Raw genomic sequence first — 13865 nt, 5'->3', positions numbered from 1 at the left:
CTTCACACTACACAGGTGCAGCAGCATAATGACCCACCACGTGTACACGCATCAATTCCTGGGGAAAGTCCAACGAGGTTAACTTAGTGTGTGTCCCAAGAAAACAGTATCAGTGACATCACCCCTCCAAGAACATTGTGCCCCCCACCCTCACCAACACAGCTGACCTAGAGGAAGCACAAAAGGATCATATTCATCTTAATAAAACAGATAAGATGAAGCAAGCAACCTACTACATGCCATAATTTAATTTGGATTTTAAAATTTAACTTTTTAAATTTTTTTTCTTTATTTAAGAGGCAGAGCCACACAGAGGGAGAGACAGAGAGAGAGGTCTTCCATCCGCTGGTTCACTCCTCAAACGACTGCAGCAGCCAGGCTGGACCGATCCAAAACCAGGAGCCAGGAGCTTCTTCCAGGTCTCCCACACTGGTGGAGGGGCCCAAGCACCTGGGCCATCTTCTACTGCTTTCCCAGGCCACAGCAGAGAGCTGGATTGGAAGTGGAGCAGCTGGGACATGAACCAGAGCCCACATGGGAATGCCTGTGCTACAGGCAGAAGCCTAACCTACCACACCACAGTGCCGGCCCCTCAAATTTAACTTTTAGGAGTAAGAATCATGGGCCTAGAGAAAAAACATTTCCTTTTCAACACAGAAGGATTCAGTGTGGGGATGTGGGGAGGAGGAAGTTCTGTGCTGCTGGCCCTTTGAGAAAAGTACTCGAAAGTCTCTCCAGATGTGCTCTGCTCATAAAATCCCTCAGCCACAATGGAAAACTTTATCTACAGTTGCACTACTGAAAACATTGCAATGGAGGTCGTCACCTTTACCCACTCAGGCATTTCTTCAGGAGGGAGCACCCTCCCCTTACACATATAAGGGGGTTCAAAAGGCCCATGGAGAGATATGCTAGGAAAACCACGCGTGAATTTCAAATAATTCTACACCAAAGTAAACTGATATTTTTATTCCATTTTCCCAAAACTTTTTAAAGCATCCTCTTGTCTAGTAGAGCCTGGACAAGAGTGTTGTCTAGCACAGTCTCTTAACCCCCAAAAGGCGATCAGCTTGGTATCACTAGTTGCGTTTTTGACACTTTAGTATAAGGCAACTGTGTCAGAAATTAGCATGAGAGGACTTGAACAGACATGCCAGGGAAATGAGAATTGCTGATGCTGTCTAACAGGCTCCTCTTGACCTCCTCTGGGTGGCATCTGGGTCATGAGTCTTTCCTCTGATTTCACAACTTCATCTTCTGTAGTTCAAGCTGCCATGACAGTCATCCATATAACCTGATTCTGGAGAGAAACACTCTATGATATCAGCATCCTGGTGAAATCTGGAGCTTTGCCAACACACAAGACTGAGTAAGAAATGAGTAGCAAGTTTGCATTTAGGGCACATGGATTATATTCTCCACTCTGAGAAGATGGGAACAGGAGGGAAGGGAAATACAGCATCCCCGAGCTGCTGTTTGCCTGCCACATGCTCTTGCAGTACACAGCCCAGCATTCCCTTCCCTGCCCTTTCCCTATCACAGCCGGTGGCTTCCCAACTGCTTCTTAGGCTGCTCCAACCCTGACCCATCCCTAGGCTCCTCTGCGTTCACCTGTTCCAGGTTGGAGGACCCCAGATCTTCAAACACTCACATTAGGGGCCCGCATTCTGCCCGTACTCTCTGAATTCCCAAATGTCTGTAGCAGCTCAGCATGCTTATAAGAAACCCAAACCCACAGGGGCACCTCAGGATCACTCCAAACATGGTGACAACAACTCGGGACCTTTGTCCTCAAGCCATTCCCTCTTGCCCCAAGCTCAGACTCAGCTGTTGTTCCTCTGCCCACCTAGAACTCCCTCAAAATCTGACTCCTCTTTCTCCTGCCGTCATTTTGTACATCTAAGCACTGCGTTCATTTGCTGCTACCTCTTTATTCTACTAGACTTCATCTGTCTCTCACCGTTTCTCCCTCCTCCACAGTGGCCCAAGCTACTTACTCCTATTCAAACCCAGCCAACCCTAACTGAGCTCCCCAAGCCCACCCTTGCCCCACTGCATTCTCTACAGTGGGCAGATGCTTTGTTGACAAATAAAAATCTTGGGGCAGTTGTTTGACACAGCGGTTAAGAGGCAGCTTGGGAATGTCTGCAATCCACCTGCTAATGCACACCCCAGAAAAAAGTAACTACCTACCTGCCTCCCTGTCTCTTTCAAAATCAGTAAGTGTAAGAAAACAAGAAATCTGATCTGGTCACTCATTGGCTTTGGCGGCTTTACACTTCCTCTAGGCTAAAGCTCTAAACACCAGCTTGAGACTTACTACACACACACACACACACACACACGATAGGTCCAGCTCTGACCCCTCCCTGGACTTATTGCTGCCTCCATCCTCCCTACCTGTGGTGCTCTGGCCACCTCTGGAATCTTGCAGTCTCCTAAGGCACTCCCTTCTTCCTCCCCTCTGCCAGACATGGGCTTCCCACAGTGCCTTCTCCTCCTCCTCTGCCCCTTGCAGCACACGACAAATGCCCCAGCTGTAGTAGCCTGCAGTAATTTTGACATTTAGACAATAAGTCTAGTGAGATATTTACATAATTAACTTTCAGTGTGCAACTGGCAAAGTTGACTCAGATTCTCTAGGGGCTGGGACTGTTCTCCTCCATACTCAGCATGGAGCCTGGTACAAGGGCATGTTGACCATGTCCCCTAAGAATGTGATGAATGGGTGAATGACCAGGGACCAATGAAGTACTGAGGAACTCATGGTTCAAACACTATTGGTTTAAACAGACATTAGGAAAGTAGAAGAGAGAAAAAAAAAAGCTTGTTATCTATTTAGCATTATTTGCTAGGCTTTTAGCCCTGGAAATACTAGTGTATTTCACTTTACTGTTATTTTGTTTCTCTTTTTCTAGTTTACTAACTGTGAAACTTGATTCTTGCAAAGGAATGAGGGAACTTTATAGAGACGATGAATGGGAATTAAAAAGGATCCAGTTCTAGACACCAACTCTCACTCTCCTACAAAAAGGGTCTGGAGTCCAGGAAAGCAAGGAATCAGATGGGAACCAAGCGTCCTGTCCTCACTCAACAACCAGGTTAGTGCTTCTACTGCCCGATTCTGCCTGCCTTCAGCATCCCAGGTCAGTGCACCTCTCCACTGCTGCCACATGGGAGTCACCTGACTGCAGAGAACACTTAGACTCCGCTCAGGATGCCCACACCCGCTCACAGAGTGCCTGGTCTGAGTCCCAGCTTCTCCACTTCCAATCCAGCTTCCTGCAAATGCAAACCTTGGGAGGTAGCAGGTGATGGCTCAAGTTCTTGGATCTCTGCCACCATGTGAGAGACCCATATGGAGCTGCTGGTTTTGGCCTGGCTCAGCCCTGGCTGTGCAAGCATTTGGGGAGTAAATCAGCAGAAAGACCATTTTATCTTTCTTTCCTCACCTCCCCTCCTCTTGCCTTTTCAAATAAAGATGACATAAAATTTCTATTTGTTTTCCCAGCCTTTCAAATAAACTCCAGCATTCCCTTCTTCCTGTCAAGCAAACCCTAGCCCAGTGCTCACCATCTGATAAATAGTCGTACTTGCTGATGGATGGACCAACCAGATACATGTTCTGCAAGGGCATATCTATCCAAGTAAGAATTCCAAGTCCACCACAGTAACCTCCTTTGGAAGGACAAATAAAGCTCAGCCCACGTGTATGCTTTGGATAAAATTTTGAAGAACTTTCTCTTTAGAGATCAGAAAGTTGCACTTGCTAATTTAATAAAACTACTCATGTTGTGAGAGCCCAAGATCTTTTAAATATGTGTTTTCATTTTCAACTGATACATACTAATGGTACATTTCATAGGATCTAGTGAGATACTTCAATACATAATACAATATATAATGATCAAATAAGGATAAGTAGCATTCCATCATCTCTAACAGTTATCATTTCTTTGTATTGGGAACATCCCAAATCTTTTCTACTAGCTATTTTGAAATATTTAATTAACTGTTGCCACCAGCTACTATGCCATGCTATAGAACATTAGCAGTTTTACCTCCCACCCAACTGTACCCCCTACCTATTAACTACAAACTCTATCAGTTGCAAATGGTTTCATCAGATCTCCTTTCTATCTGTGTCACAGAAAGAATTCCTCAGCTGACAGCCAGCATAGACAGGATGCTGGAAAGAACAGTTTGCTACCTGGATTGAAAGTCCAGCTTTGAGCTTTGTGACTGTGAATCCATCGGTGGTACTCCAGATCGGAATGGCTTTGCCTCAATCTATTTCCCTGCATACCCACACCTTGATTTCACTTAAATCTTAGGAGACAGAAGATTTGCAACCATATAACCTAATGGCATTATTATCATTGAGTTCACTTTCCTGGGAAGAGATCTCTTCATGACACAGCACTTAATAGCATCATTTCACGCTAATAGTGACTTGTGATGCCTTCCAAATTCAAAGCCCCTCTACTTTAGTAGACCCCCCCCCTTAAATTTAAAAAGTCTCTGAGAAACAGGTCAGGATTTACTTGAAGAGTATGGACTTAGTGTCACAGCCAATGAGCTTTTCTTTGAAAAATATTTATTTTATTCATGTATTTTTAATTTTCATTTATTTATATGAAAGGGCTTCAGAAACTTCATGGAAGATGCCCATTATTTTTTAATTCCACCTGTCTGTGAACATTTTGAACCCCTGTGTGTATGTCTCTAGTTTTGCGGTGTCTTCATGATGGAACAATGATCCACAGAGGGAAAACAAAGACGGCTTAACTTTGAAGCTTCCAAGTTCCCTGAACTTCCCATTTGGGAACCATCCTGGTTTTAGGAAAGATTGGCTCCAAGATGGTCAGTTTGGCCTTAAGAAGGGCAGGTCTAACTCCATGAGGCAGCACCAGCTATACGACCACCTATGGGTGTGGCCTCCTCCCCATAGCACTAACCTCAGAGTCAAGAAGCACAAGGTCAGAATGAGGCCAAATCTCATAGATGAGGGTGGAGGGCAGCTCCCAGCCAGTCCTCTCTCTGGGGCTAGTGTCACAGCCACGAGTGAGGCCTCTCCCCACAATTCCATCCTGCACAGGCTGCAATTTATTGCTGCTTAGCCCGTGGCTGTGTGCTTCTTCCCTAACCTTCATGTTCCCTTTGAAGCACATCTGTGACTAGAAACACTCCTCACAGAACTCCATACTTGGATAACCCTACAACAAAGCTGTCATCTAAGAATAATAGCTGATCCCAGGATATTTTCATTAAAAACAGATTTCAGTGGCAGACCATCAAAACATTTTCTCTGTACAATAACTGATAGGATGAGGCAGAATTACAAAGAGCATATGGGCTTCACCCCGCCCTCAGCAGCTAGAGGCTGCCTTCCACTGGTTTGAGTATCTCACTTAACTGCCTGTCGTGAGTGTGCAAACAGACACAATCCCATCTGTAGTGTTCATGCTCCAAGTGAAGGAGGGGGAGGAGGGAGAGAGGGAGGAAGGAAGGAAGGAAAGAAGGAAGAAAAAGACTGATGAATCACATTTCTGCTTTTATTTTCAGAATCTGTCACCAGTTATCTTTTGAGAGTTGGGGTTTGCTTATAGTCTTATACCAGGCTCAGCCAGAGGTATCCAACAGTTTTTTAAATTTAGTTTTTATTTATTTATTTGAGAGAGAGAGAATCTTTCAATGGTTCCCTTCCAAATGCCCACAAGGTCTAGGACTGCGCACTTAGGATGCTTCCTGGCACATAGGAAACTGCAGCAGTGCTTGCTAGTAGACGTCACCACAGTACAAATATTCTTAATCCCTCAAATAAGATCAGATGTGTAAAACAAGACCAACACAATGTGGGAGGTGGTCAATAAATGTTGGGTGAGGGGTGATGTTTGGCCTAGTTAAGATGACACTTGGGATTCCTCTGTTCCACATCAGAGTACCTGAGTTAAATGCACACCCCCAGCTCCTGACTCTAGCTTCCTGCCAATTCAGACCCTAAAATGCGGGATGATGGTTCATGTGATGGAGTCTCTGCCACCCATTTGGAGACCTCAACTGAATTCCCAGCTCCCAGCTTCAATCCAACCCAGCCTTGGCTGTTGTAGAAATTTGGAGAGTGAACCAGTGGGTGGGAGATCTGTGTGTGTGTGTGTGTGTGTGTGTGTCTTTGCCTTCCAAATGAAAATAAAAAACAGAAAATTTACAAAGATACCCATGAGTATTTTTAGTGGGAATAAATAACAAATGAATATGGGATAGTTTTACACATTAAATTATTCCATCCAGAAACACAATCTGTTTTTCTGCTTATTAAATTCCTGTTTTGATTTTTTAAATTAATATTCATAGCTTTCTTCATGTAGGTCATACAAAGCCCCTGCTGTTTTGTAGTCTGTTTTCTTTTTCAAGAATTCAAAATATTCTCTGAAGTTATCATAGATTTGGGCTAAGAGTTCCCTTTCTTATTCTGCCTTGTTTTGTAGTAATGATCCCTCTTCCCTTCCTCTGTCTTTCAGAATCCTTTGTCAGCCTCTTGTCCATCTCCAGGAGTTAAACACAGCTCCTGACCTGGGGTTCAGGCAGGGAGGGCAGAACCATACCGGCGCCCCCTCTACAATAAGGCACAGCTCCTTCCCCTGCAGTGCTCCTCTGAGTGGGGTGTGTATTCTGTGGAGCTCATCCCAGGTGAGGAATTTGGCATGAGCTCTGCCTCTTCCTGCTGGGTTCCCAGGGGCCAAGCTCTGGACTCCCTTGCAAGGGGCCCCCCCAGTCCCAGGTGAGGGCTCTCCCCAGGTGTTTTCAGGGCAGCTGTGGCTGGGCTTCTTAGGGTCTACATGTGATCTCTGACTCACCGTCATGCAACTTACTATTATTCAACTTTACAGTTGGTGCAAAGGTGCTACGCATTCAGGAACAGCCTAACTCTGACTTTGAATGTTGATCTTTCCCCAGGCGATCGATGTGAGCACCTACTCTCCTGTGATGCCGGGCAACAGCAAGGCACTGCAGTTCCTTCCCAGTTGTGTGGTTACGAAGATAAACAACGGACACTCCTAAGTGTACTGTGTTGCCAACCTACAATGTACACTAAAGGCTTTTTTGGTTTACAATATGCTCAACTTACAGAGGTTTTATTGGATGTCTCTATCAGAGGCAAGAAGCATCCATAGTGAAGTCAACACTTGGTTCAGGACCATGGCTCTGGCAAAGGATTGGTGCAGTGTGTTAGTTATTAGCTAACTTGAATCAACAAGGTTAGGTGGAGGAAGCCTGCCCTGGGCCCCAGATCATGAGAAAATCTGACCTTTTTTCTTCTTATTTGTTGTACATGTACAAGGAGGCTTCAGAAAATTTGTGGGAAGATGGAATTACAAACTAAGTTTATTTGGGAGCAAACAAACCTCAAATACCTGTATAGTTTTTATAATATTAACTTTTATAAACTTTTTGAAGACATGTCATATGCATCGATTTCAAACTTTTGCACCAAAATAAACATTTGATTCCAATTTTCATGATCTTTTAAAATATCCCCATGTTTTGTTCTAGGGCCTCACATGATTCATTCAAATAATTCAACAAATGTTTGTTGAGGGTCAACCACATGCCAGGCACTGCAGATGAGACAACGTATTAGTGCAAGCCCTGCATGTGCAGCTCACATCTGAGGGGCAGCAGTAACAATCTACACAATAAATAAGTAAAATGTGCAAGTTGGAGAGTGGAAAATTTTGAGAAGAAACAACAAAGAGATAAAATGTGAAGATGTCGGTAGACATGAGATATTCGTGGGTCTTTGGGGAAAGCTTCAAAGATAAGGAGACTCAGAAAAGACCTGAAGGAAGGAAAGGAGATTTCCATGTATATCCCAGGAAAAAGCATTCCAGGCAAAGGGAACAGCCAGTGCAAAGGTCCTGAGGTAGAACAGCATCTGGGATTCCTGAGAAAAGGCAAAGAGGCCAGGGTGACCAGAGCTCAGAGAGTGGAGTGGATCACAGAGGAGCAAAGTCTGGCCTCTCGTTCATCGGACCTGATGTGCACGGTGGTGGGGAGTCAGTGGAGAGCTCTGAGGAGGGAAGTGGCATGATCTGGCTGTCACCTGCGGGGCTATGGTTTAAGATGGGAAGGCAAAGGAGGAAGTTGGGAAATACTGTGAGAATCTCGGCCAGATGTGAAGGGGGTGGGAATGGGGTGGGACCAGTGTGTGCTGGGGCAGGGGGGCGTTGCGGAGGGCAGAGAGTTTCACCAGCAGGGCTGTATTGCACGTCACTGGCTGGCCTACCACTTGCTTATCAATCCCTTATCATGTGCAGCTTGCTGCTTGCTGCTCCTAACCGGCAGTTCATCTGACTACCTGGGGTGAAGCTTGATTCTAGATGATACGAAGTAGCATGTCTTTCCTGTGCCAGAAACTATAATCTGGTTCCCTATCTCTGTCTGCCTTTCTATTGTGAGTACCACAGCCTCTGTCATTCCCCTTGTATCTCTATATCCACTTCCAGCTTTGCTGCACTCGGGGGAACTCAAAAGGCCCGATGCAAATAAGCATATGGAGGCTTGATGGCTGCTTGGTGCAGGCCGGGAGCTACCCGAGGCAGGAGAAGCAGGCTTGGGGGAGGGGTCTCCTCTGAGCTTCAGGTCTTACTTTTTCCTGGAAACCAGTTGGGGAGTCAGGTTTACTGATACCAGCTCCTAGGCTCCAGAATAGTGCCAGTTGGCATCACTCGAGTGACTTTCATAAAATCATTTTCATAGAAGTTGTTTTGGGTTGTGGGCGAGGCAACCAGTAACATCTGTCACTACTGACCAGTGAAACTCACAACTGGATATCACCACCATCTTTTTCGGTAGCACATTTTTAAAGATACTAAGATGCACAGGCAGGGGTAAGCATTGGGGCACCCACATCCCATACTCGAAAACCTAGGATTGAGTCCTGCCTTTGCTTCTGATCCAGCTTCCTGCTAATGCAGCTGTGAGGCGGCAGAGGTGACCCACGTACTTGAGTTCCTGTCATCTACATGACCCAGATGGAGCGCCTGGCTTTGACTGGGCCATGTGCCAGCTGTGGCAGGTGTTTGGGGACTGAGACAGAGGATGGAAGACCTTTCTCTCTCTCATTCATATTCGCTCTCCCTCCCGCCCTCCCTCCCTCCAACAAATAAGTAAGCTTCAAAAAGTCAAATCCACAGGTGTATACTGACCCAGATATATGTGACTGAGTACCCAACTCTCGTCTTTTCCACATAGCTTCTAAAAAGTCCCAGGGACTAAATAAGTTATGTCACTTGATAGTAAGTATCGAAAGCCTATAAGGCATGAATATTGTAATACTCAAATTATGATTTCTTTGGTAACTCAATTGTTTTCATGTTGAAGGTGTACACAAACATAAAGAGTCTCCAGGCATCACTTGCCACACCAGCCTGGAGGCTCTGGGAAGTGAAGCCAACCAGCTGGGTTGGGGGGGAAGCGTGAGACTCTGACCCTCAACACAATGCACCAGCCAAGGGAGAACTGTGGGCCGGAGGGGAATCCTCTCCCCAACTCGGACACCTGGGTCTCTAGAAATGAACAACCACCAGGACATTGACAGTCACGGAGGCAGGAAAATCATGCTCCGCGAACACTTCCACACGTCCAGTGTCATGAGCAAATGCCCTTGGTTTAAGTGACAATCAATGGTCACCTTAAACACGGAAACTTCTGGAAGAATCCATCTTCTCAGAAGGTGGTTTTCAGTCCACGGAGCCTTTTGCCTTCTCTCCAACCTTTTCTACATTCCAGAATAAAGGTCTCTCTCCTCTCCAGATGGAGGAGGGATAGATATCCCAATACCTACTATATAAGCTCTGAGAGTCATAATTTCAGGGTTCCTGTCCTGTGGCACAAGCCCTTGAACTGGCTCTCATCACTTCATTCCATGGGAGCCGGGTATGGGCAAATTATAAGATTGCTGTAGTCATTGATATGTTCTGATTCAGCAGCTTCATTATTTTATCAGAATAAATAAATAAAATACACATAAAACCTGAATAAAAAGAGAGTAGTCTGTGAGGGTAATGCCATTCACTATCACTAGCACATTATAGTGCCCCATCCAGCATCCTGTTCTCCTCTTTAAAGGCTCACATACCTGTGCCCACTGCCCTGCGTGTGACTTACTCGTGCTTCCTGTGGGGAGAAGATACACTCCCCACCACCTCATGGCATTAGACTTGGCCATGTAGTATAGAATATGCTTTGGCTAATTAAATGTGATGTTCATTTCTGAGCAAGTAGTTTCAAAAAGTGATAGAAGGCTCTATCCCTCTTGTACCCATCCCCTTCCCCATGCAAACAGCATGTTCTAGATTAGGCTATGCTTTCGGCCAACACTTCAGAAGGAAGAAGACACATGCAGCACATCTGATCCAAGACCCAAAATATGTAGGGGAGCTGCAGCTGCCCACAGCTTAAGTGTGATATGAGGAGAAATAGAATTGTGTCTGTGTAAGACGGCGATGGCTGTGGGTGTTTATTTCACACCCTAACGGACAAATCAAATGTCAACCATTGTGTACCTAGCCGCCATTTCTACCCCTCCTCTGAATCAAATCCCGCTGCTCAGAGCAAGGTGGCCCATCGTTGCTCTTTTATGCCAACCAGCACTTGCCAGTCCCCTAACTCATTTACTTTGAAGGCAAGGTCTGATGTCCATGAGTGGGCAGGGATTTGGACACAAATATAGACTTGGAAGGTAGCGCTGAGAGGCATCTTTCTCCTGTCCCTTGAAATATCCCAGTCAACCAAGTCCTCTGCTTATTCTTTTTGCATTTGCTGATCTCCTTCTTTTAGCAAAATTTCCAAGCTCTGTCTGTCTTTAGGACCAGTTCTCTCTGGTTACTGTCAACTTCCAGATCTAATTACTCCCAGAGATTATAATGTCAGAGCATGTTTTCGGTGTCTTCTTGAGTGTTGTCCACAAGGACTGGATCCTCTAACAACAGAAGACAAAGTGGCACTACTCTCTGAAATTACAGTGCTGTGTTACTGGTATGGATTCAATAGGAAATTCCCATTTCTTTTCTTTTCTTTGGATTTTATCCCAAAGCTTAGAAACTTGCATGCTAGAGTAAGAGTTGTCTCACACCCTAACAGCTGGGGAGGGAGTAGGGGGAAGACCTACCAGGGGATGTCATCCACCCCTCTTCACTGTTTATTATGGCCTGGAGATTCTACAACAAACTCACTAATGCATTTCACATAAATTCTCCAAATGTTCATATTTGGCTGTTTTTCCTTTCTTTTGACTTTTAGTATATACAAGGTACATGTAATTTATATAGGCATGCAAATTTATACACGCATACATGAAGATACTTTTTTTTTTTTTTGACAGGAAGAGTGGACAGGGAGAGAGACAGAGAGAAAGGTCTTCCTTTGCCATTGGTTCACCCTCCAATGGCCGCCATGGCTGGCACGCCGCGCTGATCCAATGGCTGGAGCCAGGTACTTATCCTGGACTCCCATGGGGTGCAGGGTCCAAGCACTTGGGCCATCCTCCACTGCACTCCTTGGCCACAGCAGAGAGCTGGCCTGGAAGAGGGACAACCGGGACAGAATCCGGTGCCCCCACCAGGACTAGAACCCGGTGTGCCGACGCCGCAAGGCGGAGGATTAGCCTAGTGAGCCACAGCGCCAGCCCATGAAGATACTTTTAAAAGTTCAGGGAGAGGGGGAACTAAAAGATGTTTTATCTTGCTGCATAAAAACTTTGAATTCTGTACATATTGGGACCTACAAAAAGTTCATGGGAAATGTGTTTTATGAAAAAAACTATGCCAGGATTTCAATTTTTTTGCACTAAAATAATCTTATCTATTTAAAACATTATGTGTTTTATGTGAAAATCCAAGTGGCAGAGAAAGGAGGGACAGAGAGAGAGGGACATATCCCATGCTCTGGTTTACTTCCCAGATAGCCACAGATGCCCCACAGAAGCCAAGCTGAGCCCTCAGTGTCATGCAGGCATCAGGAGTGAGGATGTCAGCTGACAGTGGCAGCTAGGGGAGTCTGCCAGATTTCTCTACTTGAAGTTGCTATTTCTTCTTCTGTAGTTGTAAGTTTCTTATGGAGAAATATGAACACACTCCATAAACTTCATCTAATTCTCTTGGTATTCGTTTATTATTTTCACCTGAATCCATAATTTTTTTGATGGTCCTAGGTCCTTTTTTTAAAAACAACTTTGAATGTCATCTTTTAAGGTCTACTTTCCTTGGCAATAGATTTGATGATCAGAGTCACTGATTTCACTACATTGTAAAGCATCTGTGACAGCCAGTTTGGGTATCCACTTGACTGGACTGAGGAGTACCTGGACATCTGTAAAAGTGGTATTTTGGTTGTGTCTAAGGGATATTTTCAAATGAGATTAGCATGGGAGTCTGAGTGCTTGATGTGGGAAGATCTGGCTACAGTGTGGGTAGGTACCATCAGTTAACAGGCAATCCGGAGGGACCACATCAACTCTAACCTTAGACATCAGTTGCTGGCCTTTGGACTCAAGGCCTCTCATCAGGGTGCTCCGCCTTTCAGCTTCAAACTGAGTTACACCCTCAGCTTCCACAGGGAACCTGTGCTGATGCATGGTGCCAGCAGCCCAGGGTATCAACCCCGAGACTTCTCAGTTGCCCCAACTGCATAAGACAATTGCCCCAAGAAGTCCTCCTTCATAGACCCATATGCATCGTCTACTGATTCAGTTCTGCTAGAGAACACTAACACAGCACCTTTCTGAATAGTGAGCTTCTACTTGATGTCAGCTGGAAGCAAAGACTTCGGTAAGGGAAGGTGACGAGAGGCCAACAATGGAAACACATTCTATTTGCCAGGAAGTGAACAGTGATTAAATTTCTCTTTTAGTTATAGTAGGCACTTCACATCTGGTTTCAAATAGCACTTTTTGTTTTTAATTATAAAAGCCATTCATTCTTACTGTGGGAAATCTGAAAGCAAGGAAACGCAGTAAACAAAAGGAGACACTCAAGGTCCAGTGTTCACTATTGTTAACCAATTTGGTAGATTCCTCTTGACCATTTTTCCTTTTCTTTACACTTAAGATGTCTTACATATACACCTTTATATCACAATTTTTCAATAAAATATAAGCATTTCCAACGTTAAAATATTTTGATAAATAAATTTTAGTGGATACCTATTTCTTCCTGTTTTGGACACTTACATTGTTTATATTTCTGCTATTGGGTAACGGTGATATATTTTCATGTGCAAAAAATATTTTCTGCATTTTTCTTTACTTCCACAGGAAAGATTATGTCCTGACACACGTATTAGGGTTAAAGGCCAGGGACAGATATTTCCAAGTGGCCTTACAAGAAGGCTTTACCAGTTCACCCCAAGTAGCAATCTGTATAAGGATCCTTCTCCCCCAAGTGCTGAGGACAGCACTGTGTGTCCTCACTGTTCTTTGTATCTCCCAGTTTTACACATTTTTTATCTTCTCTTAGATATTTGCATCACCCTTTGAATGTGCTCTGTGCTTCCTAAAAAAAACCAAGCTTTGTCTAATATACTTGTTGCAAGTATTTTCTCAGCGTGTTATTTGTCTTTTAATTTTGTGTAGTTAGCTACTTATGGAAGATTTCCAAATTTCTGTAGCCAAAGATATCTTTCTAATATTAAAACATTAAAAGGAACCAGAAAGTCCAACTCATCCCCCCTACCTATATAGAGATAAAAATGGGAGATTCTAAAAAGGTTTGTTGAAAATGCACATTTTCTTTTAAGACCATTTTCCATGAACTTTTTGAAGCCAACTCATTATATCTGTATGCATAAAATATCTTACATAGCAC

General features: G+C 44.5%; 1 protein-coding gene across 8 annotated transcripts in view; it reads right to left on the bottom strand.

The window, feature by feature from the left end:
* HECW1 (HECT, C2 and WW domain containing E3 ubiquitin protein ligase 1) overlaps positions 1–13865 on the bottom strand; it is a 407022-nt gene that overhangs the window by 279020 nt on the left and 114137 nt on the right. For 3 of the 8 annotated variants that reach the window (XM_051852913.2, XM_051852914.2, XM_051852915.2), the window contains one exon: positions 1–58. The exons of 4 other annotated variants lie outside the window; for them this stretch is intronic. In XM_051852913.2, coding sequence (XP_051708873.1) covers positions 1–27 — 27 coding nt within the window. In that variant the 5' untranslated portion in view covers positions 28–58. Of the gene's footprint in view, positions 59–2400; positions 2548–13865 lie in introns of all 8 variants that reach the window. One more of the 8 variants, XM_070059775.1, reaches the window with a different exon arrangement.

This window comes from Oryctolagus cuniculus, chromosome 16, assembly GCF_964237555.1.
Source record: "Oryctolagus cuniculus chromosome 16, mOryCun1.1, whole genome shotgun sequence".
NCBI classification, from domain to species: domain Eukaryota; kingdom Metazoa; phylum Chordata; class Mammalia; order Lagomorpha; family Leporidae; genus Oryctolagus; species Oryctolagus cuniculus.
The sequence above is the reverse complement of the archived record's forward strand: the minus strand, read 5'-3'. Positions and strand labels throughout refer to the sequence as shown.